This window comes from Urtica dioica, chromosome 9 (assembly GCF_054948205.1).
Source record: "Urtica dioica subsp. dioica isolate 48M chromosome 9, U.dioica_male_clone48M_v1_H2, whole genome shotgun sequence".
Taxonomy (NCBI): domain Eukaryota; kingdom Viridiplantae; phylum Streptophyta; class Magnoliopsida; order Rosales; family Urticaceae; genus Urtica; species Urtica dioica.
In genome coordinates, this window is record NC_142764.1 from 6,290,949 (window position 1) to 6,317,191 (window position 26,243).

The following is a 26,243-nucleotide window of genomic DNA, read 5'->3' on the forward strand; positions in this document are numbered from 1 at the left end:
ATCTTATTATAAACGTTGAGTTTGGCATAGTTGAAAGAATCAGCAATGGAATTGACATGGTTTAAAATATCTACAAGTACAATGATGAGAGATGTTAAAAAATAAAATTAGATACTTCTAATCCTAGTCAAACAAAAACGTAGGGTACAAGGGCAAACTTGCTTTTCATACTTGTTCTTCAAGTAACAATTTTATACAGAAATCCTGATGAAAATCAGTGAAGTTAGGGCGAAATTCTTAAATCGACGATAAAAATTTCATAAATTTTTTTTTTTGGACAATTTCACGGCCAACTGATTTGCCATAATCATGTTAGCTAAAGTTATTTGAAAAAAAAGGGAGAGTAAACCGTGGCCGTCTAACCTTGACCCAATCAAAGTCGTATTGCGTGCGTAAATGTAAAAATAAAGTTGCTTTTGTGGACAAATAACAATAACATAGAATTGATGGGTTCTAATTATAATCAAGTAGTTGAGCATTTACTCATTTGTTTCCGTCTTACTGATCACGGAAATGGTGAACAGAAGTCAAAAACCAAAGAGGGGGCTTTCTCTCTCCCCACAAAATACAAGAGTTTTGTTTCATAACTTAATCAATTGAAGCGAAAGCCAAAGAAATCCTTTTTTGCATTTGACTTGGCATTTGACTTTGTGTTCAACAATGGTTCTTCCGCTTCTGAAGCTGGGCACTTTGGTTCTCAAGACTCTTAGCAAACCCGTCGCCAGTCGCCTCAAGCAACAAGCCGGATTGCATCCCCGCTTCCGCCAGCTCATCATCGACCTCGCTCAGGTCTCTCTCTCTCTCCATGGAATTGGAAAAATGTGAAATGTGTTTCTGAGTGTTTGCTTTTTTTGACGGAATCAGAGAAACCACCAAATCACGACTCAGATGCAGCGGCGAATCTACGGCCACGCCACCGATGTCGAAATCCGCCCATTGAACGAGGAAAAGGCCGTCCAGGACGCCGTGGATCTCATCGGCGAAATCTTCGTTTTCTCGGTCAGATTTCAGCTTATACATAGACGTCCATTTTCGAATCAGTTTCTGCGTTTATATTGGTGTATGTGTTCATTGTCCATTTCAAATATCTGATTGTGCCGGTAATTGTGTGTGTATAGGTCGCCACTGTTGCTCTTGTCTTCGAAGTACAGAGAAGCGCCAGATCGGAGGCTAGAAAGGAAGAAGTTCGGAAGCAAGAACTCGAGGTAATATAATGTATTTGACAAACTGCCTTAAAGAGAATTGTGTACTAGGGTTCGGACCGATTACGTTAGGACACAGGCTGCAAGTTAGATTTTCGGTTAAGAGGACTGTGATTCGGAAGGACTTGTGCGTTATATTTAGTTCACCCCTAGATGAATTCATGTTTAGCATGAATTTCGAGATAGTTATTAAGCTTTCGAGAGGCTCGTTCTATTCGAAAGTGAAGGTTCTTAATCCACTGCTATTCTCTCATCGTGCCTCTTTTATTCCAATACTGGTGTTATAGTTATTACTGTATGTGCGTTCTTCGGCTGGAGATGAAGGCAGACATTAATTGTATTGAAGAAGTCAAACTCTTTTTTCTTTGTTGGTTGTGGTGTCTATGATTCATAGCAAGCAACAACAATTTGAAGAATACAATTTTGCAGCAAAAGTTACAGAACCAGCTTTATGACTGCCCTATTGATTTCCAGCTGTTACGTACTAACACCGGGCTTGCCAAACTGTAGTTTCTTGATTGGTTGTGACTTACGATTCATGACAAGTAACAGCGATTTGAAGAACACGATGCTGGAACAAAACAATTATATGTCTACCTAGTCGATTTCACGCCCGTTATTTATTGACACCGAGGTCGTTCGTTTAACCTTTTTGGTTTCAGGCAATGCGGAAAAGAGACGACGACTTGTCAATGGAAGTGGAAAGCCTGAGGCGTAAACTCGAAGAATTGGAAGAGCTCTCAAAGGGAAGAGGGCTTGCTGGCGTTTTCAAGCTCAAGAAAACCAATCCCGAAGCTGGATTATCTGCAAAACCAGCCTGATTTTACTTTACAGAGATTCATGAAACAGATTGAATAATAATAATAATAATAATAGGTACACTGCTCATGTCCTCTCCTTAATTTTTTTTTCCTTGAAGGTAGTCCTTCAAGTCCCTTCATTCTTTCGGCCGTGGCCCGAAATTCGAAAAGAGTTCATACACACTCCTTGAATGTAAATGAAAATTTCTGTTTAGTCGGCAAGCTTGAGGCTTAGTTTGGACCAAGGTTTGAAATTCTGTTTTCGATGCCATTTCGAGCCTCCTGATTTAGGAAATTCGACACGCCGACGAAAAACCGAACGGAAAAAATGTGGAAAAGGGCAAACGAAATGCCGTTTTCAAATGCCGTTTTTGATGGAAAATCGACATGCCGATGGAAAACCGAATGGAAATATTGTTGTTGAATATGTTTATATATATACACATGATAATATATCTTTTAATTAGTAAACTTAACATTTATGACAACTATATTTTATAATCTTCAATACGTAATTGTTTTTACACCAATCTAATTTCCAATATTTCAATACCCATAACTTCTTAATTTCAATATCACATAACGATTTATACCCAATACACAAAATACACACACACACATATATATATATATATATATATATATATGTATATATATATATATGTATGAATATATCTATATATATATATGTATGAATATATCTATGTATTATTTTTTAATATATATATAATTTCTTAAATCTAGATGAGATTTTTAAGTTTTTATATGATAAATTTTTTACAATTTAATTTATAACGTTTTATAATTTTATTATTTTTATCATTTTATAATATTTTTTATTTTAAGTTTATGATAGTACAAATTTTTTATTTACAAATCTTATATTAAACTTATACATACAATAACATAGTAAAAACGTAGCAAAATGGTATCCATTGATCATCCCACATAGGTGACTTGGGTTCGAATTTCAGTCTCATCTTAAATTTTTAAGCAAAAAACGACACCAATAAAAAACGACGAGATTTGATGAAAAACGACACAAACCCAAATGACGATTTTTCGGCGAAAAATGATGACAAAACGAAAATTTTGTACTTCGCCGGCCGTTATGCTCCGGCAGCGGTGCCGCCGCCGAATTTCGCCGAAATTTAAAACCATGGTTTGGACCACAAAAAACAAAAATGATATAAACAACAGATGTTGCCACAGCCTTTACGAAAGGTGCTCTACGTAATTTTTTTATAGATTTTTTTTTTAAAAAAATTATGTGCTAATATGATATGATTTTTTGAAGTCTAAATTGCTCATGTCTTGTCAACAAAAAAGAGCTCCTTTTTTTTTTAATATCAGCATTTCAAATTTTGTTCATACTTCATATTCATGATTGAAGATTGTTGGAGTTGTGTTGGGATTTGCTAACTAAAGATATAAGAAAAGGTGGTGGATTCGCAGTACTTGATTGGATCACTTAAAAAATTATGAAATATAGACCGAGGGAATACGGTTTACAATTCTCTGATGCTCCACTTTTGATCCTTGCTCTTCAACATTTGACTTAAAAACTCCTAACTATTCTTCAACAATTTTTTTTTTAAAGATTCTTTAACAATTTCTAATTTTGCTTCTTGTTGAATGTCAAGGCATGACTAATGCCACTTAATAGATTCTTATTCTATTTTTTTCGCTTAAAAAATGGAAGCAAAGAAAAAATATGCAAAATCACCCTTTTTAACTAAGATTTCAATTTTGAACAAAATAGTCCACGTTTGACATTGTAGTAATTTTTTTGACAAATGTATTGAAAGTTTACCCGTAAGTAAAAATTGCCTATTCATAGTCGAGAATTATTGACATTTACTACAGGCGAGTTTTTATTATTATTATTATTATTGTTTACTAATTTTAGACCAACTAACTCTACTAATTTTAAATGAACTTTTACTATTTTATAATTTCAATTTGCTATATAGCTTAAAAAAAAACCCTTAATAGTAATGCAAACAAATTATTCAGTCCTCATATTTTCATATTTTGACTCAGCTGAATTTGGAGACACAGGATGGTGATAAACTCAAAGACCATGTACAATAGTCCCACCTTTTAGTATCTCAAAAGAGGGCATCCAATAAGGGAATCTTGAGGATAGGGGTAGTGGAAAATGCTCTTTATACCTTCCTTACCCAAATCATCTTCCACCTCTGATTTCCCACTATGAGAAGAGTATAAATTTGCTCTATTAGACTTGCACGTTCCTTTTACCTCAACTTGTCTCTCTTACTTAGCTAGATTTTTTAAAAACCATTTGGCATAATCTGATACTGACTTGACTGGTATTATTTCCTGAACCCTTTCTTTGATCCGTAATGTAAGAGGAAAATCGAAATTTTATACTAATTATTAGGACAAACTAGAAGATTAATAAGGCATGAGGAATTTCACATGGGCAACTAGAGTTTGATAAATATAGGATTTGTTAATTTTTTTTAATTTTTATTTTATTTTATGATAAATGGATTTGTTTAGTTGAAGGAATCCATATTGGTGAACGTGATAGCAAGGGATTATATTTAGCAAAACTTTTATTTCGATCAAATAATCTTAAAGAGATTCCTACTTTCTCTGGATAAGGACGAATGGAAAAAATAATTATCAAATTATCTTAAAGAGACATTTTGGACATTAATTACACTATTACATTTCTTGACAACATTCTTAACAAATTCTGGATTTTTTTAAAACGTTGTTACAAAAATGTTGTATTTTTTACAACATAGTAAAAAAAAATGTTATATTCGTTGATGCTGGACTTCATCCTCCATCGATAAGAAGGTATTTGGGCCCACTATAGTCGTAATTGAGCCCAGGCCCACGAGTTCGATTAATTTTGAGAATTGGGCCAAATTCAGTCAACTCGATGCGCATATTCGCGGACTGGCCCTCGAATTGAGCTAGGCCAGCTCGCTCAGTCAAATGGCGTAACTGCATTCTTGAAGATCCGGACAACGCATATCCATCACCACGTCCACCACGTAACCGCCTCGCTTAAGACTGGATCTTCGACGACATGTGTCTTCTTAGATAACGATGAGCCATACAACCGACATATGATGTGTCCTCGAGAAGACCGGAGGTCGCCAACTGCCCGCTCGACTACAAATATAGGATTAATATGCCTTCATGGGCACGTGGTATTATTATAATCTGCTTTCGAGCTGATTTTTTGTAATTGTCTCATTCTTAATACAAAGCCTAGAGCTATCCTTTGATCTATTTTTTTTTCTCTTGAATTACGTATTTGCAATCTTAATTTCGGAAATTAGATTTAATCTCTTTACAGAATTCTGAGGCTCATCTCAATATATCTAAATCGACTTTTTTCAACCACGAATTGTCGAGATCGTTTTTTGTGTGATTCTTCATCTCAATATAGTAAAGAAAAAGAATGGGAGATAGAGGGTATACATCGAACCGTCTTTTAGTTTATCCACTACCACGTACTGAATAAAATGGGAGACTGACTATTGATGCTGGACTTCGTCCTCCATCGATAAGCAAGCGTTTGGGCCAGGCCCACAAAATCAGTTCATTTTGAGAATTTGGCCAAATTTGGTTAGCTCGAATTGAGGTAGGCTAGCTCGCTCAGGAAAACTGCATAACTACATTCCCGAAGATTCGGACAACACATATAAATGGTATCTCCAAGCCGTGGAAGCTCGATCGAATCTAGTTGGAGTAAATTCATATTCATCCACCTAATGCCTTCTAAGTATTTTAACTTTGTCTTTTAACTCGTCGTCTGACGAATGGGCTTGAGTCCGGCTGCATAAGAATGAAGAGAATGAGAACCCACAAATCATAAAAACAAAGCTAATAAGAGTGGACCCAAACTAAGTCTAATCCGCTTCTTCAGGCCACTCAAAACGAATCAAGTGAGTAAACCGACCCACTGAATGCTCAGAGATACTGATGTAAAAGTATCTCTCCGCCGAGTTGTCATCCCGGGTTGGGATTCCAACGATCACTGGTCGATTAGGCTTCCACGAGAGGTAAAAAGTTCTGGGATGACGCAAATTCTTCTTGGTCGTGATCAATCAAATCGGATCGACAAAGGCTCAACCTAACGTCTTCTTCTGCGGCCAGCATAAGCAGCCCGCACACTATTCGCTAGAATGTTAGCGAAAGCTGGGGAAGGGTTACTTCCACTTGTACCTTAAAACCAATAAGAAGATGGAGGAGGGGAAACCTAAGCCCGCATTTCTCGAAGAAGATTTAATGAACACAAAGGTGAAATTTTTTTAGGCAAAAGAAAGATGTCGCACACAATTCTCGTACATGTGGCTTATTATCCTGAAAATGTTTCTATCAACATCATTGAAAATGGCATTAAGAGCACGAGAGTTACCAAGAGAAGCTTCATCCTCAGTAGGAACCCAATATTCTTCGGGTTTGATGCCATTGATGACGCTTTTATCATCCTTGGTCGTGGGTGGACGACAACCATTTATAACGGCCTTCCAAGTCTTGTCGTCTAGAGATTTCATGAAAGCGCACATATGTCCTTTCCAATATCCATAGTTTGTTCCATCAAGCACTGTAGGACGATTGACGGATCCTTCTTCCCTGAAACTATCCATCTCAAACAGAATTGATTAAAACAGGAAAAATCACCCTGAGATCTGGATGCCCGCTCTGATATCAATTTGAAATTATGTTTAGGCATAAAAAAGATGTCTCACACAATGTAGAACCAATGTGTTCAACAGATTGTTCAGACACAGGCGATGAATAATAAATAACAGTGCGATAAAGAAATGACACAAGAAATGATAACCAAATTCGGTGTAACGTCACCTACTCTGGGGAGGGCTCTCAGCCCAGTGGTTCACGAAAACAATAAGTAGTCAATAGTACAGTCAAAGACTTACATGAACAACACCGGACTCAAAGCCGATTTACTATTACTACTTGTGAATACCTAAACAGGGCTCCCCCCGAATATGAGACCCCTATCAATTCCACGCTTCAAGCACACTCTCGATGTTTGGTCGCCTTCAATATCAACGCTCGTGAGGAATTCAATCACGCAATCACAAACCCAAACTCTCTTAAATACTCAGATCTCTGGAAAAATGTTTAGAGATTTACACCACACGAATCAAACAATTAGCTTCTCAGTTCGCCAGTTTTGCACGTCTAAGAACCCTAAAAGTTTGATGTGTGCGTCAAGAACTACTATGGGACATGTGCACGACTTTTATAGTAGTCAAACAAGGTAGGAGAATAATTTAGGGTTTCCTTACCCATACACGCGTGAAGATCCATCGAGTAAAGACTCCCGCAAAACATTCTGGTATATCAAGAAACTTTACAAAAATAAAGACTACGCTCAGAGGGCAAGATGTCTCAACATATCCTGGAGCATGTTGACCTACATCTTTCCAAAACAACTTGCATAAAAAAATAAACCAACACAAACGTAACAATAAAAGGTACACAGATTTTACGGTCTCAGCAGTATCAATGAGACCAAGTCAAATCAGCTCGATCTCCAACCAAACATAGAATCTACGTCTAATACGGTTTTAGTTCGACTAACAGAGATGGGAAGGAGGGCACTCATTGAGGAAATCACCACGAGATTGCTCTATTCCACGAGTCGTCACCTTCTTCTCTAGACTCGAAGTCGAAGCCATCGGAAAAAAATGGAGACATAAATTTATGATAGAAACAAAATAACGAATGGGATGAATAGAACCCAGAAATTCAAACTTTTTCAAGAAAGGTAGGAATGCTGATCGCAAACCTTATGACGAACACCAGGGACGACGAATTTCTGGAAAAATATTTGACAACCCTAGCATAGCAAGAAATCGCATGAAGAAGATGAGAGAGAATGAGAAAAAGAAAATACATTTTGCACTACTGCAAAGTCAAATAAATATGAGAGGCAGCTCACGTCTTTTTGATTTTTATAAACACGAAAGCCCAACAGATTCTCATTTAATGCGCCGTAAATAATACCATATCGAACCCAATATTTTATTTGAAAAACCGCTTGATATTCTCAAAGAAAATCATTACGGTACTAAAATAAAATATTGCATCCCCAATAAAGTACATTCTGCGTGGCACAACATAGCATTATACCCGGACTCGGCGTTTCGGCGAGCTCGCTTTAGAGTGAGCTTGCTCGTATTTTCGAAAAATGGGTAGATCGAACCGTCTTTTAGTTTATCCACTACTACGTACTGAATAAACTGGGAGACTGACTATTGATGTTGGACTTCGTCCTCCATCGATAAGCAAGCATTCAGGCCTGACCCACGAAATCAGTTCATTTTGAGAATTGGTCCAAATTTGGTAAACTAGACGCGCGTATTCGCGGGTTGACTCTCGAATTTAGGTAGGCCAGGTGGCTCAATCAAGCTGCGTAATTGCATTCTCAAATATCCAAACAATGCATATCTTTCATCACGTCCACCTCGTAACCGCCTCGCTTAAGACTGGATCTTTGACGACATGTGTCTTCTCATATAACGATGAGCCCCACAACCGACACATGACGTGTCCTCGAGAAGACCGAAGATCGCCAACTGCCCACTCGACTACAAATATAGGATTAATATGCCTTCCTGGGCATGTGGTATCATTATAATCCGCTTTCGAGCTGATTTTTTTGTAATTGTCTCATTCTTAATACAAAGCCTAGAGCCATCCTTTGATCTATTTTTTTTCTCTTGAATTATGCATTTGCAATCATAATTTCAAAAATTGGATTTAATCTCATTACAAAAATCTGAGACCCATCTCAATAAATATAAATCGACATTTTTCAATAACAAATTGTTGATACTATTTTTAGTGTGATTCTTCACGTCAACATTATCTAAACTGAAAACAGAAGTTACCTCTTAAAAATCTTATCTCTTAAATTTGATGCTCGAAAACATGAGTTGAAGTTGTCTAGCAACACATCAATGGAATCGTTAAGTTGGAGATTTTTCAGCAAAATTTCTTGGCCAACAGAATGGCATACATGCCTATGCACAAATCTGAAGCATAAAGCCCAGGAGGGTGATCATCTTTCCCGCTAGACAAGTTTTTCCTTCATGATACAGCTTCGGACATGGTTGAACTCACAAAGAAACATTTAACCAAGGATGGCTATTAAACTCCTCATGGTCTTCCAACATCAATATATAGGTGGACGATGAGACATTGCACATCAAGTTGAGAAAGAAAAACTTTACTAAGTTTTGGTATGTCCATGTCATGGTCCTCTTCTACCAAAACAGGGGTGTGGTGGCGAAGAGCCCATCCTCCTAAACTACGTCATACTTGCAGCCCTTGTAGTCGTCCACAAAGTGCAATCTCTTGATTTCGACAAGATGTTGCTTTGAGAATTGTCTTGATTTTCCACCTATTTAAATCAATATGGCGTAAGACACTCTCTTGGACTTCTCAAAATAAACCAATTTCATGATGAGGTGGTTGATGATTTTAGACGACCTGGTGACAATGAGAATTTGAATGAACTTCCCCAAATAGGATTTTTTGAGCAACCATTTCTAGATTTCTCTCATTTGTGGAACTACTTCAAGTTTGTCAATATTGCCATAGATTTTGAAGCAATTTTCTCGTAACATTTCTTCAATAATATATCTTATGAACCTGATGAACATGAGGTACATAAAAATTCAATCAAGGTGTAAAGTATAGCTGCCATGAAATACATAAATTAGTGCCAATACTGCCATAAAATTTGTATTTTATAAAAATGTTAAATTTAGTTTTATATGACGGCGTTGTAAAAAAAAAGCTGCATTTTATGACAAAATTTCACGATATACATCATTTCGTGAAAATAATATAAAAATATTTTTTTTTACAATAGTGTCGTAATATACAGATATTATTACTCATTGTACAACAAAATTAGATTATGAAGATAAAAAAAAATAAAATGAAACATTATAGATAAATCAATATTTTAAGTTTAAGATACCGAATTCCATACAACACATAAAAAGGAGTTTTTGATAAGTTGGTCATAAAATCTTCACTAAATGGCTAACATTTTACAGTTAATCCCTAAATCTACATATTTCCATAAAATAATTAAAAAAATCACATTATACTCTTTATGGTTGATTAAAATGTGATTTTTTTAAGGCACATTTACGATAGGAATTTCTTTATAATTATATACATTTAACTTCTTTATTTAAATCACATCTATTTTCAGACTTCTTCTACCTAAATTAAGAGTTATTTTTTTGTTTCATATTTATTTATCACCGCCATAAGTTTATTATGATAATATCTTCTTTTTTTTTTTTTTTTTCACAAAGTCATGATTACTATTTTCCAGTTGACTCTTCTTGCGTCGTTATTTATTTCAGGACAGAGACTTAGAACTCATAACCCAAACTTTTAAGTAGGAAAATATTTTGGTAAATTGATTTACTTAGATATTGATTTAAGTTTCCTTGAAAAAGACTTATGACTATTAAAGCAAATAAATCACTCTAAATTTACTTGTGTGCATTAAACCCAACATAACAATCGTCTTCTTTACCAATGTTCATAGCAATCTTCTTCTTTATCCCTGACATCTTATGCACTTCAAGGCACATTACCTAACAATATTTTAACATCGATGTACCCATTATCAGACTCATTCACGGAGGTGACGGCGATTTAGGCAACTAGATATTTCTAGGCGACTTTTAGGATTCCAACGGATTATTAGAATTTTGTCATTTTGTCATTTAGGAGTGAGATGAGAAGAACAAGGAGAAATAAGCTAAGAATGGCACAAAAGTGGTGGTTTCGACTAGAATGAGATCGATTGTTGAGAGTTCTCTCTTTTGCGCGCTCTCTCTCTAGTGGACAAATTTTTTTCCTGAAGTGGGTAATTTTGTTATTTTTAAATTTTGGTAAAGTGGCTATGAATTACCAAACTATTTTATTGCCATGGTACTCTTATGGAAAAGGGGGGAAAAAAAGTTGCATGAAGTCATCTACGATCATAACATTGTTTTCAGATCATAAAATTGTTTTCGTCTTTATAAAAAAAAAAATAATAAAATTGTTTTCGACTAAGATATAATTTAAAAGCGTGATATTTAGAAAAATTTGTGTAGTTTTGGAATGTATGCATTTTGGATATAATTATGAAAATTTTCTAATAAATAAAAACACGAAACTTCAAAACTAGCCCGCTAATAAAAGTTCACAATGCGCAGAATCATGAGGGTGTTTACGTAAATAGAAGTAATATTGCTGGTTTTACTTTTTGCCGCGTCCACGTAGGTAATTTTGTGCTTGTGCTGTGGGTGTGAGGGCGACTCTCTCTCTCAGTCACTGCCAATAAAAAAAAAAAGTTACTAAGAAGAGATGGAAATTTCGCATCAAACACTTTGAGATTGAGAAGAAAGGCAAGCAGAAATAAGCATCTTCTTCTTTTTCCCCTCTCTCTCTCTCTCCATTTATTTTTATTTCTCCACCGAATATTTCACTTTCTTCGTCTTCATCATCATCACCAATCCTTGGCTCTTCTTCGTGCGTTACGACCCGTCGAACTCTTATCAAGTGTGGATGGAGAAGGGAAATTCGAAGAGGAAATGCAAGTCGGTGAGCCACAGGGCTTTCAAGGACAAGGCGAAGAACCGCGTGGACGATCTCCAGACGGTGTTCACGGACCTTCAGTTCGCCAGGAAGGAGAGCCGCGGCGTCGATACGGCGGTGCTTGAGGAGCAAGTTCACCAGATGCTCCGCGAATGGAAGGCCGAGCTCAACCAGCCCTCCCCGGCCTCCTCTCTCCAACAAGTAATCGCTCCTTCGTTCCTCCACTTTTGTCTCTCTCTCTCTCTCCCTCTTCCTTGACTTGAAATTCCGGCGGTTTCAGGGCGGTGGATCCTTCTCGTCGGACATTTGCCGGCTTTTGCAGCTCTGCGAGGAGGAGGACGACGCCACGAGCCCCTTGGCCGCTCCCAAGGCCGAGCCGGCCGATCACACCTTCCAGCTCGGAGAAACCTTGCTCTTGCACGAGGTCCTTTTTTTTTCTTTCCCGTTTCCATCCATGTTTCAAAGGTCTTATATTAGAATAATAAGCTTTTCCCTGTAAACTCAAAAACTTGGGCTCTCGGCGGACTCCACAACGTTTTGTGGAAATGGAAACCCTTGCGATTGCTAGGTGGGGTACCTTTAGAGAGGTTTAAACCCAGGACCTAGGTAATAACATAAGCCTGAATTGAATTCTTTATTAGTTAAACCCGTGAATAGCGTCGTGGTGTAGCGTTAAGCTTTGATGGGGCTCAGGCGTTTCTCGGTCTCCCTTTGTATTTCAAATGTGAATCTGCTTGTATTGCGTGTCGTGGCTCTCTATTTTCATTTCCTTTTCATATTTTCGTGCGCTTTTGATGTAGGGTATTTAGTGGCCGCTTCAAACTATAATTCCTGCGGTCTTTCCTTTTACCCCTTTCTTCTTGTCCATCCATGTTCACTCTATTCTCTTCTTATGCAGCTTATGCATTTTCAAGTCTCCCAAAAGCCGAATTCTCGGTCTCCTTTTATGCTTGAATGTGAATTTGTTTGTATCACGGAGATCTGATTCCCGCGGCGCTTGAATTTGCCTTTCCTATGCTTCTTGATACATAGTATTTAGTGACTGTTTCAGGGTTTTGGGATGAATCACCATGAACCCGGGTTCCCGTTGTTGGTGGACTGCAAAAACGCAAGCCCGAGAATATGCAGCAACAATCTCGTGGGAGGAGAATTGGATTTGGACTTCCATCAAGATGTGGGCCAGGGTTTCTACGCGGACGATGTGTTTCCGAATTTCTCGAGCTATCTCCCGAGCATATGCCCTCCCCCGTCGGCGTTCTTGGGCCCGAAATGTGCTCTGTGGGACTGCCCGAGGCCCGCTCAGGGCCCACAGTGGTGCCAAGACTACTGCAGCAGCTTCCACGCGGCTCTGGCCCTCAACGAGGGACCGCCCGGCATGGCCCCTGTTCTCCGTCCCGGCGGCATCGGTCTCAAGGACGGCCTTCTCTTCTCCGCTCTCAGCGCCAAGGCCCAAGGAAAAGACGTGGGTATCCCCGACTGCGAAGGTGCCGCTACCTCAAAATCACCCTGGAACGCACCCGGTAATAACATCTTTTTTTACCCCCGTTGATTTTGTCGTTACGGTGAATGATCGTATGGATTTCGGTACGCAGAGCTGTTCGATCTGTTGGTGTTGGAAGGGGAGACGATGAGGGAGTGGCTGTTCTTCGACAAGCCGCGGAGGGCGTTTGAGAGCGGGAACAGGAAGCAGAGGTCTCTCCCGGACTACAGCGGGCGGGGGTGGCACGAGTCGAGAAAGCAAGTGATGAACGAGTTCGGGGGCCTGAAGCGGTCCTACTACATGGACCCCCAGCCCCTCAACCACATCGAGTGGCATCTCTACGAGTACGAGATCACCAAGTGCGACGCCTGCGCTCTCTACAGGCTCGAGCTCAAGCTCGTCGACGGCAAAAAAAACTCCAAAGGCAAGATCGCCGCCAACGACTCCGTCGCCGATCTGCAGAAACAGATGGGCCGCCTCTCCGCCCAGTTTCCGGGCCCCGTCGACAACAAGCGCTCCGTCAAGGGCCGCTCTCGGCTCGCCCCTGTCGGCACCATGAATGGGTCGTACGCCGCTTACGGCCTAGGCCCGCCATATGACTATCACGTCGAGAACATGACCGAGTATTACTTGACTTGAAAAAGTCCAAGCCTAATCTTCTCTATACAAGTATTTCGGGTTTGTGAATAGCTTGGTATTTTCCTAACTTATGGGACACAGGTATGAATTAAGGAGTTATGAAATGGTGGTGTAACATACCCAGGATAATAGCGCGCCCGCGTGTGTCACCATTACCCACAAGTATAATCGGATAGCTTTATCGTGACAAACATTTTCTCTGCAATTTTCCCGCTTATTTTGGGACTTCCAGTATTGTACTAGATGGGCATTTTTGTTTGTCCATGAATAACAATATCTGTAATATCAGATTATCTAACTGTTGGGGTATAACGCTTATGATACCACGTTGTAGTTTGAACTTGTTGTGTAACCATTCATGGCATATGCAACGAATGTACATAAATTGTAACTCTTAACAGATAGACATAAAGCTTGTGATTAATGCGACTTCCACTCAAATAAAGATCTCTAGAAGAACAGTGTAGAGCTACATAATGGTCTTTAATTAGATCAGTATTCTTAATGAATCCATTCATAAAAAAGCACATCAACATTTTGGGCGAAAAGTGGTTGGATCTTAGATGAAGTAATGACCAAAGTACAAATCAAAATATTGAACTTTCAACCTCATTTTTCATAGCCACTATTACAGTGCTATAGTAAAGGATTAAATTTCACCACATCAACTCATGCATAACCAATTTTGGGAGTTCAGTTACTCATTCTTTAAATAGACAAGAGACTTCGTTGAAACCATTCATACAAGAATTTGAAAACCAAAAAGTCTAGGATTTCATAGTAAGAACTACTGATTAATCAATATATACACAATACAACATGGATCATCCCAGTTCATATATATATATAACTCCTGAGTGATGATTGTAAACACAGAATAACTGTCACTTGGAATTGGAAAAGAAAGAAAACGAAAGACACAAATCTAAATACGAAGCACACAACACATACTGTTTATACTGATTTCACCAGAGAAACCATTATTCATAATAACAGGCCTCTAAGCACCATCGTCTTCAACATTGTTGACGCGTTCGCACTCGTCGATCCATTCGCTGTATCTGCAGAAACACAATCCGTAATTTTTCACAAGTCTGTATGTGTGAGTGTGAGGAAGAGAGAGAAAAAGAGAGAAAGAGAATCACTTACACGTCGATTGGCTCAGTCAGAGCTGCGAATTAAAACGAGAAACAATAATAAAATCAGTTGATGAATAAACCGAAAATTAGGTTTAATAATTTAGAAAACGACGATCGAAACCTGTGATTGTGGTACTGAAACTCTCTTGGCAGATTCTGCAAGCGGCTTCACCGATCAGATTCTTCATATCACTGCGACAAGGAATCAACAAACCAAAATAATCAGCGTTCTTGGTTTCGAACAAAATTAGAAAATAGAGAGAAAAAGACTCACATACGACATTCGACGCTGGTGCCGTGGTTGCAGAAGGGACAGCTGAAGACGGTGTCAAGCTTGTCCATCCGCTTCTTCGGCGGCGGCTTTGCGCGGGATTTCCTCTTTCCCATTCTTCTTCTTCTTGATTCGTATTCTGGCTCTGAATATTGGTGTGATTTGTTTTTGGGGCTTTTAGGTTTTCACTGCCGTTCCCAATCCCAAATATCTATCGTTTACTAAATTTTTATTCTCTCTTACTTTTCTTTTCTTCTCCTTTCTTCTATTTTTCCTTTTCATCTTATTTTAAATTTTACATATTGAGACAATTGCGAAAATATAGCTCAACAAAACCTCCGAATAAATATTGAATTTGTTTTTTTTCCTTTTGAGAAATATAATTTATGTCATAGATAATATTGTTCCACTTGAAAATAGAATATATATAGGTTATACTCCAAACCATCGTCTCTTCGAACCTTAACCTCGTTGATTTTGCTCTCAGTTTATATTTTTATCCTCTTCTATTATTTTTTGAACTTTCCAAAAGCTTCATCTTTATACTTCAAGCACTCTCATGACCTTGATATAGATGCAATTTTCACAGAACTTCGAGTTACCAAGATTATTCCAACCCCCTAAAAAAATTAACATTTCTTTATCATCTTTTAAACCTTTATCACCCATATGACTCAACCTATTGTATCAAAGGCTCGCCAAAGACGTCTCTCGCAATTCCATAATTTCCGGCACAATATCTTGACTGTAGAGACCACACTCACTAATACCCTTCATGACCACTATAGCAACCCATTCATGACCTTCAAAGACATTATTTTCACTTTCTAACAAAAGCCGTGCTGGTCAAAAGTTCCAAATTAAAATAAAGTTCCTCCGTAACTCGGGGACATGCCGTACCTCCATTAAATTTTATTCGATCCATCATGCGACTTAATCCGAACCATACTAATTCTGATCATCTTACATGAATTCTTGTTCTCGAGCAATATTTCACACATCGCGGTTTTTTCGTAGCTTCAAACTAACTTTCATCCAACGTCATATAGAATGAGCATCCATAATTCACGATCCAATAGGGTACCATGTAAAGCAGTCGTCAAAACACCTTATGAGCATTGGACCTTAGGAAAGCCTAGTTTAAAGCATTTGTATATTTGGGGATGTTCTGTTGAAGCAAGGTTACCGAATGAAAGAAAATTGGACCCCAAAACAATAAGCAGCTACTTTATTGGGTACCATGGGCGATCAAGGGGTATAAGTTTTACGATCCTAAAGTTAAGGCAATCTTTTTTTATGGAAACTGCAACGTTGTTCGAGGATATTGAGTTTGGTGGGAGAAATAAAGAAAAAGACTTTGCCTTTCAGGAGGATTTGGATTCAATAATTCTTATTGAGGAAAGTTTGATTCCTATTCCACAAGTTAGTTTTGATAATGTTCAGAATTTCGTTACCTTCAATAATCAAGAGCTAGAAGACATTGTCATTCAAATACCTAAGGTGCAAACTCAACAACCTCAAGACCAAGTACCTTTGCGGCGATCCACTTGAAAAATGAGAAATGATATACCATATGATTAATAATTTAGAAAATGAGGATGGTTGTGGTATCATGGAAGATGACATTGTCAACTTCCAAAATGCCATGAATGCTACAAACTCTACAAAGTGGATTGAAGCGGTAAATGAAGAGTATAAGTCTATGCAAGACAATAAAGTTTGGGAACTAGTCCCATTGCTTGAAGGAAATAAACCTATTGGTTGCGAATGGATTTTTAAAATCAAAAGGGATTTGAAGGGTAATGTGAAAAGGAAGGATAGTCTTGTAGATAAAGGTTATACTCAAAAGTAGGGATTGACTTTAAAGTGATCTTTCTCCAGTTTCATTAAAGGACTCTTTTCGGACAATCATACCACTTGTTGAACATTGTGATATGGAAATCCATCAAATGGATGTCAATACTGTGTTTCTCAATAGAGATATTGAAGAAACAATCTATGTGGTGCAACATGAAAACTTTGTGTTGGGAGATCCAAGGAAGATGGTTTGCAAATTGACAAAATCCATTTATGGACTAAAGCAAGCTTTTCGTCAATTACACCACAAATTTCATCAAGTTATTCTCTCGTATGATTTTGAGACAAATGTTATTGATGATTGTCTGTATCATAAGTTCAATGAAAGTAAACATATATTCTTGGTTTTGTATGTTGATGACATACTACTTGACACTAATGATAAATGCATGTTGCATGAAACTAAAAAATTTCTACCAAATAATTTTGAAAAGAGAGATCTTGGTGATGCCTCTTTTGTATTAGTAATCCAAATTTAACGAGACCGTTCTCGAGGTTTACTTCGAGTATCACAAAAGATCTACATCGATAAAGTACTTAACGAATTTGGCATGTATAATTGTAAACCAAGAGACACCCCTTGTCGCTAAAGGTGACAAATTTAGTTTCAATCAATGCTTAAAAGGAAATCTTGGGATTCAAAAAATGGGAAAGATTTCCAATGCTTCGGCGGGTCGGAGTCTAATGTATGAAGGTTTGTATGGGACCAAATATTATGTATATTATTGTTGGATTTTGCATGGATCATTGGAAAGCAGCCAAATGGGTTATGCGGTTATTGAAAAGAACAAAAGATCACATGCTCACATATAGGAGCTCAGATCAATTGGAGATCATTGGATATTCGGAATTCGACTTTGTGGGATACCAAGATAGTAAAAGATCCACATCAGACTATATTTTTATTTGTTGGGTGGTGGAGCTGTATCATGGAAAAGTGCAAAATAGACTCTTATAACTTCATTCACCATGGCATCAAAGTTCATAGCATGTTGTGATATCCAACCATGATATATGGCTGAGGAAATTTTGTCATGGGGCTGTGTATTGTGGAAGGAATTGAAAGGTCGCTTAAGTTATATTGTGATGATAAATCAAACGCAATGTATTCCAATAACAATAGAACCTCGACGAAGTCGAAATATATTGCATCAAGTTCTTAGTTATTCAGGAAAGAGTGCAAAATGTACAGATTTACATAGAGCAATCAGGACCAAACTCCATGATAACATATCCTCTTACAAAAGGTCTACCACCCTTTTCTTCCACGAATACATTCTCATATGGGTGTTGTAGAGGTTCAGGATATCTAGATTCAGTTAGAGTTTGATTGTTTGTTTGTTTATATTGTGTGCTTTATGTTTTGTGTTGTTTATTATAAAGACACATATTTATTGTTTCTGATCAGATTTATGGCATTAGTTTATTTCACTTTTCATATTTAGGATAAAGTTTAATCTCTCTAAAGTAAAGTAGGACCAGCAAACACTACTAAAAATATGGTGAATAACGACTTCCCAAAACAGTCGTAAAAGACATAACATGACTGTCACTATACAGTCTTAGAAGCCACAGTCATTGAAAGTTACTAACAGTCATCAAATCTATTAGTTTTTACGACTGCTATTAACAGTCTTAAAATTACTCATTTTATAGTCGTTAAATACTTTTTTACGACTGCTAGATTTTTTTTTACTAAAGTATCCATATACTTTTACAACAGCTATTTTATTTCTATTTATTACGTGAAACTAAAGACTTAAAGAACTATAAATATGAAATTTAAATATAAATAACATACATAGCTGTAAATTTTATTATTTCTAAAACTAAACATAATGGTATTAAACTATATGTTTTTACAAATATATTATAATTGTGTACAAACATCCCACAGGTTGAGATTAAAGTTCCTTGTATGGTAATCAGTGCTTCACATACAATCATTTGTTATGCTATGTACTAGTCCTTGACACACACAGCACCGCGTTTAGATCTGGATCTCCACTTCCACGCCAACGCATGTCCTCCACACAGTGATCACCTCCATAACAACCAGATGTAAAATAGTTCATGTTAGTATTTACTTCGATAAATAAATAAAAGTCAATTAATGTACATCCTCAAAGTTAAATATTTTAGCGTTCAACCTCAAAGTTTAAATGACGAATCTAAAGGTAGTTGTAGACCGGTATTTACTAACCAAAAGAAAACGATAGGCAACATGATTAAAAAAATAATCAACTAAAATAAATAAAAGCAGAGCTTCCGGCTATACTTCTTATTGATGTGGTGGTACAGTAGTACAAAGGTAATTTAAGACTTCCAATTTTTTAGGAGATCAAAACGAACTGAGCCTAAATACACTACTTTTACTTGATAAGCTATGCGAATACAGCTTAAGATTTTGTTTCTTAAGATATAGTTTAAAGCGCAGAAGTTTGTCTGAATAAAACTATTACTTGGCACAAACTTTGTTGATTAATTCTCAAGAAATAAAAGCACGACTTAGCAGAGATTAAAAATAATACCTTATGTTCATGATCACCATGGCCCTCCCGTGGGTGTCTTCGTTCCTATTGCCTACCAAACACAGACAAAAAATATTCCAACGAATTTAGGTCACAATATAGAGCAGTCATACATGACATTAAATAATCGTATGGTTTACCCAAAGTTGTAGAGCTCTGTATGGTTTACCCAAAGTTGTAGAGGTCGTTGGTAGCGGTGAGTGGTCAGGAGAGTGCATTCGCTACAACTCTTCATGTAACAATCGTTGAACATGAATTCATACGTCAATAAAGATAAACACATCGATAAAGTTTGCTTACGGTAAATGATATGAGTTTGGACATGAAGCTTTGGTTACCAGACTTTGAGAGCTGAAGCACCAGAACATATGATCAAACTTATGTAATATTCTTCAAATTTTCCCCCTCTTGGCTATGCGTAAGATTATAGCTTGGGAAAAGCAACATGTAACCACCAGACACAGTCCTTAAAATCTCTTCCAATAAATTTCCCCGTTCACCCTTGAAAATAATTAACAGAAAAAGGTTAAAACACAATCAAATGACTATGGTTTTAGTAAATAATTAAAGTAAAATTAATACCTGGAAATCATATTCATATATTTTTAGCTTTGTGCTCTAATCTTGACCTTTCCTATGTTTCTCATAATATTTGTGGAAGCAATGAGACCATAAAGTAATAAGAACGACACATTACATACGTGGTCCTGCATTTGTCCATCTTATACATTGCATATATAGACACTTAAAAATAGCACACCTAATAAACAACGAACAAATTTCCAATCAACATTGTAGAACATTACAAAGTAGTTATAGATACCTTTCAGACTGAATTCACGCTCTCTTCCACTCTTATCGCCGTTACATCTATTTTTCTTCTTGGTGTTGCACAAAAAAAAAAATACACAACTATAAATTAATCCTAGAGTATTCAAATGAAAAATCTAACCCTAGATTTTGAAAACTAGTATCGTTTCTACTTATAGAGGAAATCAAACAGCTTATAAACATTGACCTTTGGCTTTCCCTAAATTCTTCGTATAGACAAAATGTAATCAAATCAACATTTTGTGTACAATCAAATGAAAGTGATATCAAAGGCTTAAATCGCTGTGGCAGGACGGAGACCCAACGCTTCCATTCCCAGAGCTTGGTGACGAAGGTGGATGTCGAAGGATCTTCCAACTGAGCCCACAAGAATAGACTTGCACCGTCGCAGGAGAGAGGCGAGTGGACACTTTCGATGTCTGAGCGGCGACGCTGTTCGCATAGATGCCAAAAATTGGCGACGACCGGCATAACTCAGACGTAGGGAATGGGAGTAAGGGACCATTAATTAATGGGTTTCCAAGGATAGCGAGGGTTTTTTTTTTTGGACAACGAGGGTTTCTTTCTAAGTTTTTTGTAGATGAATTTTTTTCACGGTTATTTATGTGGCTGTTTTGTTGCAATATTTTTTAAGACTCTTTTTGGTATAGAGTTGTAAAATATCAAACTATGACATGGCTTAATTTAATTGGCGGAAATTTTTTACAACTTTTATACCATAACAGTTGTTAAAAGTTTTAGTGAAATTATTGATGACTGTTAAATTTCTAGAGTCATAAAAGAGGGCTTGACAGTCATTAAAAATTTTAACAGTCATAATAACCTTTAATGACTGTCAAAATCAAAAGTGTCATAATTTATATAGTCGTGTATTCTCATTCGTGTAGTAGTGAAAATTGATATGAATAGATCACCTTGCATAAAATTTTTCTACCACATATTCATTATTGATTTATCTCATTGAATTATATTACTATATGTGGCCTGATGTGCTTAGTTCTGATAGATACAACGAAAACCGCTATAATCCTATCTTAATGTAGTTGATGGATCAGATTGAAATATGCCCCATAATGACAATGCAAACATTTTGGGTGTGCTAAGGTTGACACATTTATTTTATACATGTGTAGTCCAATGCGAGATTGTTGGAATATTTTGGGAATATTAAAATAACTTGGTTGGGTCATTATTAATTAAGTCAAAATTGATGTGGTCTAATTAAGAATAAAATTTGTGACTTCAGAACATATTTTTCATGAAGTTATTACGTGGATACCATAAGTGCTAATTTTAATTTGATGAAAGGCCAATTTATAAATAATCAGTAGTTATCAGTAATTGTCTGACAGCTAACTGGTATGGTCCCTGATTGCAATACATATCTTTTCTTCTATCTCATCAACAAGAATACTCTAGACTCGGGCAAATTGCAATTGAAAGACCATCACCATCTTGTGCATTCAATCCAATAGATTCGGATTCCGCTATTTGGATCTTTTGCTTTATTTCACTTTGAATTAAATTGGGATATAAATGTAACAGGGCCTTCATAGGTGGCCCAACATCATCAATTTCCACAACCCTAGCTCATTTGAGCTATCAAATCTCAGTATCCACTTTTGAAGTTGGCGCCGTCACAAAAGAACCCAAAACTCCAATAAAACAATTTATCGAGTACTTGGTGTGCATACAAATCGTAAAACGAAATCCTGAATTTTCAAATCAACACTGGCTTTGATACCAATTCATGGAAATGATGTAGGGTCGCATACCTACAGGGCCGGCCGCGGGGGGGGTTAATCGTAATACTTTATTAGCATTATATGATTAGTGGGTTGATTTCTAGACAATTAGAATCAATAACAGTTATCTTTCATAGCCTCCGTATTAAACTGAGTCACGTGCTGGGCACCTGAGTTCGGGCGGTGAGCTAAAACGAGGTCGATGACTGATATACGTTTGGAAAGCTATATCTAAAGTCATATATGTGGAACACATAGGTGAAGGTTGATCACTATGTGGGAGCATTCTACACTTGTGGTAAGTGTACGACTTGGACAGGTCTTGGTTGTAGATGTGTCGTTTAAGGACCGTTACGACACACTTACCAAGGCCGCTATGATGGTCACAGTGAGACTTGATCTGAATCCTGAAGTGATCATGGACACTGGGTCATGTTACTGAGCTCTTTGACTCATTCGCTAAAAGGCTATCCATGCTAATCACAGCTTATGTCTTGGGAGTCTCTCAGAGCATGATTCGAGTGAGAAGTGATTTACAGATATGGAATCCAGCCTTCCTGAAAGAAGGTTAATGTTCACTCACCTAAGGGTTGATTCCAGAACCGATAGATTGCTAGCACTTTCGAAGTAAGTAACGTTCGAAAGAATCTTTCGCTGGGGAAACAACAATGCTTAGGGCTGATATGTATCAAGAGAAGTATAACGGAAAAAATTTACTTCTCTTGACACGGGTTGAACCTGGAGGATCTTGATCACGAACTGACTATATCAGTGGACACTCGTCACGATGAGTAAATATAATTGTAGTATTAAAGGAAAGTTTATTCTGGGCTTACAAAGTGAAGTATTTGACCAAGATTAGACGAATCGATGGAAAAAGGGAAAGGACTATTTCGTCTTTTTCATCGGATTTGTTAAGCTTCTATTACTAGATCCATAGTCCCTGATTCGGCTTTGATAAATGCGGATAAGAACTTTCGTATAATAATGTTTATCATTATTAATCTCACTTGCTGTAATTGTGATTGACAACATTAATTCTGGAAAACGGGTATTCGCAGAATTAAATAAATATTCATGGTAGAATTGTTTATTTATTGTTGGATCAAGTAAATAATCAATTATTAATTATTTGTTTGTTGTTGGATCAAGTAAATAAATAATTGATTGGGTTTTAAGCAATTGGGCCTTGCACAAAATATGAAAATCGGATTTGGGAATTTTGGCATGGGAGTTGCGCAAATTTGCCTTGGCCGTGTGCCTAAAATCCGACTTTTATGATATTGGTATTTACCAATATTTTCTCTTTAGTTGTTTAAATAAAGGAGAGAGAATAATATAAGATATTGTCTTTTATTCTCTCCTTATTTAAATGAAAGTATTTAGGAGAATATATGAGAATATATTTAAAGGGAAATAATATATTTTCCTATATTATCTCACTAAATAAAATATTCTCTATTTAAATATAGAATAATATCTCATAGATATTGATCTGATGGATGAAAGAAAAAGTAGGATTCACTTGTTGAGATCTAAGAACCTAGATTAAATCCTCTAGTGTGAACACAATAAAAGGAAATAATATATTCTGGAAGGTTCCATGAATATCTCATTTTACTACTATAAATAGGGGTTCATGGGAAGGCAAAATTAAGCAAGTAATTTGTGAAAAAAAATTCGTGCATTCTAGCCTCCCTTGGCCGTGCACTTATGCCTCTCCTTACCCTCGGAAATTCGTTTCCATTCTTAGTAAAATAAGAACGAGATTTGAAACACCACGTTTCTCATCTAGTGAGATAAAGACTGTGCCCACTCATCTTTCTTATTCCTCTCGGAGATTACGTTTCAGAAGCCTAAGGTGTCATCCTCGAGTCCTTCATCAAGACGACGCAAGGAGTACGCGATTGGTTTAGGGGCGTTCTGTAGCTGAACCAAAAATCAATGTAAGTATTCGGCTTTTTTTTTAAATCGGTTGCTTGATAAATATGCTCTCGTGAATTAAATTAATTATACATAACTAGATCTTGTTAATTATAACCATAATTTAATTAGCTTATGATCGGCGTAATTAATTATTTTTCCGCATTAATATGGTTATATGGGAGAATCATCTTCAACGAGTGGTATCAGAGTTATTGTTCGTGTCTGATACGCGCTTGATTCCCCAACAGGGGGTCAGTTAATTTTCTCACTGAATGCAATTAAAACTGCGATTTTCAAGGCTGATTATTGATTTTTAACGTTAATAAAACATAATGGATTATTATTGAAAACCCAAACGTTTTTTAACCGTTATAGACTTGAATTACATTCTTTCCCCTATATAAATTGTCATATTTCAATCAGTTACATTCAATCAAAGTGAGAAATAAAAAAAGATAAGAATTTCAAGAGATGAAAAAATAAATCTTCAAAATTGTTGCTTCTTGGCTTTGGACCCTTGACTGGAACATATTGCTGACAATAGGTTGCTATTTCTTTTTCAGTAAGTGCATTTTTTTGTGAATTGTGATTAAACTTATTATTCTTCAACTTCAATAATGTTATATTGTATTGTTATTAACTTATTTTTATACTATATTTTCAGGTTTATTAAGAGAAAAAAAGATCACGCTATTTCCATGGAGATATTTTTGGGTTTTATCTTTCTTTAACTTTTTTTTTAATATTAGTTTGCTTTCTATTTGTTTTGTTATTTTTTTATTTCATCAGTTTTATTTGTGTGTGTTGTGTTTTTTTTCCAACTTATTTGTTATTAGTGTTATATATGTCGAATAGGAAATATCCATCGGGATATGAAAAAAAAAAGTTACAAAGTTTTGTCAAATCACAAAAAGGAGCAATTGAAAATTTTGTTTTATGCAATAAAAAAGATCAAGGAAATTCAAGCAAGGAATCGAATGAAGAAATAAATGAAGAAGTATTAGCCGATAGCAATGACCCAATTGTAGAGAATACCCATGAAATTGAGAATACACTAGATGATAATGAAAATCAAGAAACCAATGATGACTTGAGTCGTATTTATGATCCGGGAAGATGAAAATATTTAGATAACAAGTAAAAAAAAATTAGTAATAGAGAAAGGTCCAAAACAAGAAAGTGATATAAATTTTCCCAAAGATGAAAATCTAGACGCTTTGCAATTTCTCATTATGTAAGAAATTTATCAGATGGAGAGCAACATGAGAGGAGATGGTTGGTTTATTCTAAAGATTTCGACAAAGTATATTGTTTTTGTTGCAAACTATTTGGTGTTAAACAATGTATGAGTCAACTAGGAAATGAAGGAACTATAGATTGGAAACATCTTAGTAACAAGTTGAAGAGTCACGAGACAAGTAATGAACATTTGATGAATATGAGAGCTTGGTTTGAAGTAGGGTTATCTAAGAATAAAACGATTGACAAAGATGTCCAAGAAAAATTTAATAATGAGAATGAACATTGGAAAAATGTTTTAGTAAGAATCATAGCCATTTTGTAAAGTCTAGCAAAAAATAATTTGGCATTTCGTGGAAGTAATGAGAAAATATTTCAAGGGAACAATGGGAATTTTTTGAGCTTAATTGAAATGATTAGTGAATTTGACCCAATCATGAAAGAGCATATTCGTCGTATTCAAGCTGGTGAAATTCACAATCATTACTTAGGGCATAATATTCAAAATGAATTGATTCAAATATTAGTGAAAGAGGTGAAAAATACAATTTTGAAAAAATAAAAGAAGCTAAATACTACTCTATTATTCTTGATTGTACTCCGGATATGTAAGCCATCAAGAACAAATGACTATGATCTTAAGGTGTGTAGATATTTCTAGAAATCCGATTATGATTCAAGAATATTTTTTAGGATTTATAAATGTAGACGACACTTCCGGAAAATGACTTTTTGATGAGCTTGTGGAAGAACTTAAATATTTAGGGCTTGATATACAATATGCAAGAGGTCAAGGATATGATAATGGATCTAACATGAAAGGAAAAAATCAAGGTGTGCAAAAAAGATTATTAGATGTAAATCCTAGAGCATTATATACTCCATGTGGTTGTCATAGTCTTAATCTAGTAATTTGTGATGTTGCAAACTCTTGTGTTAGGGCCGTATCT

General features: G+C 36.4%; 3 protein-coding genes across 3 annotated transcripts; 2 read left to right on the forward strand and 1 right to left on the reverse strand.

Moving 5' to 3' along the window:
• Window positions 1–487: 487 nt before the first annotated feature.
• LOC149384708 (Optic atrophy 3 protein (OPA3)) lies at window positions 488–2,346 on the forward strand. The gene is made up of 4 exons (XM_089625249.1): window positions 488–789; window positions 865–999; window positions 1,119–1,205; window positions 1,865–2,346. The coding sequence occupies exons 1-4, from the start codon at window positions 661–663 to the stop codon at window positions 2,021–2,023; spliced, it is 510 nt and encodes a 169-aa protein (XP_089481375.1). The 5' UTR covers window positions 488–660; the 3' UTR covers window positions 2,024–2,346.
• A 9,051-nt stretch (window positions 2,347–11,397) lies between these two features.
• Window positions 11,398–14,094, forward strand: VOZ1 (vascular plant one zinc finger protein). Its single transcript, XM_089625241.1, has 4 exons — window positions 11,398–11,836; window positions 11,916–12,059; window positions 12,687–13,155; window positions 13,228–14,094. The coding sequence occupies exons 1-4, from the start codon at window positions 11,606–11,608 to the stop codon at window positions 13,752–13,754; spliced, it is 1,371 nt and encodes a 456-aa protein (XP_089481367.1). The 5' UTR covers window positions 11,398–11,605; the 3' UTR covers window positions 13,755–14,094.
• Window positions 14,095–14,458: 364 nt separating this feature from the next.
• On the reverse strand, window positions 14,459–15,464 carry LOC149384710 (transcription elongation factor-like protein). Its single transcript, XM_089625250.1, has 4 exons — window positions 15,168–15,464; window positions 15,015–15,085; window positions 14,904–14,925; window positions 14,459–14,815 (listed from the first exon to the last, which is right to left on the reverse strand). The coding sequence occupies exons 1-4, from the start codon at window positions 15,278–15,280 to the stop codon at window positions 14,755–14,757; spliced, it is 267 nt and encodes an 88-aa protein (XP_089481376.1). The 5' UTR covers window positions 15,281–15,464; the 3' UTR covers window positions 14,459–14,754.
• Window positions 15,465–26,243: the final 10,779 nt, after the last annotated feature.

What these genes read in the sequence shown, in the direction of transcription:
- LOC149384708 (XM_089625249.1), top strand. Translation starts at nt 661, where the DNA reads ATGGTTCTTCCGCTTCTGAAGCTGGGCACTTTGGTTCTCAAGACTCTT. An exon ending in TCATCATCGACCTCGCTCAG is followed by an intron (nt 790 to 864) that starts GTCTCTCTCTCT and finishes TGACGGAATCAG; the next exon opens with AGAAACCACCAAATCACGAC. An exon ending in GCGAAATCTTCGTTTTCTCG is followed by an intron (nt 1,000 to 1,118) that starts GTCAGATTTCAG and finishes GTGTGTGTATAG; the next exon opens with GTCGCCACTGTTGCTCTTGT.
- VOZ1 (XM_089625241.1), top strand. Translation starts at nt 11,606, where the DNA reads ATGGAGAAGGGAAATTCGAAGAGGAAATGCAAGTCGGTGAGCCACAGG. An exon ending in CGGCCTCCTCTCTCCAACAA is followed by an intron (nt 11,837 to 11,915) that starts GTAATCGCTCCT and finishes CGGCGGTTTCAG; the next exon opens with GGCGGTGGATCCTTCTCGTC. An exon ending in ATCACCCTGGAACGCACCCG is followed by an intron (nt 13,156 to 13,227) that starts GTAATAACATCT and finishes TTCGGTACGCAG; the next exon opens with AGCTGTTCGATCTGTTGGTG.
- LOC149384710 (XM_089625250.1), bottom strand. Translation starts at nt 15,280, where the DNA reads ATGGGAAAGAGGAAATCCCGCGCAAAGCCGCCGCCGAAGAAGCGGATG. An exon ending in ACCAGCGTCGAATGTCGTAT is followed by an intron (nt 15,086 to 15,167) that starts GTGAGTCTTTTT and finishes TCCTTGTCGCAG; the next exon opens with TGATATGAAGAATCTGATCG. An exon ending in CTGACTGAGCCAATCGACGT is followed by an intron (nt 14,816 to 14,903) that starts GTAAGTGATTCT and finishes GTGTTTCTGCAG; the next exon opens with ATACAGCGAATGGATCGACG.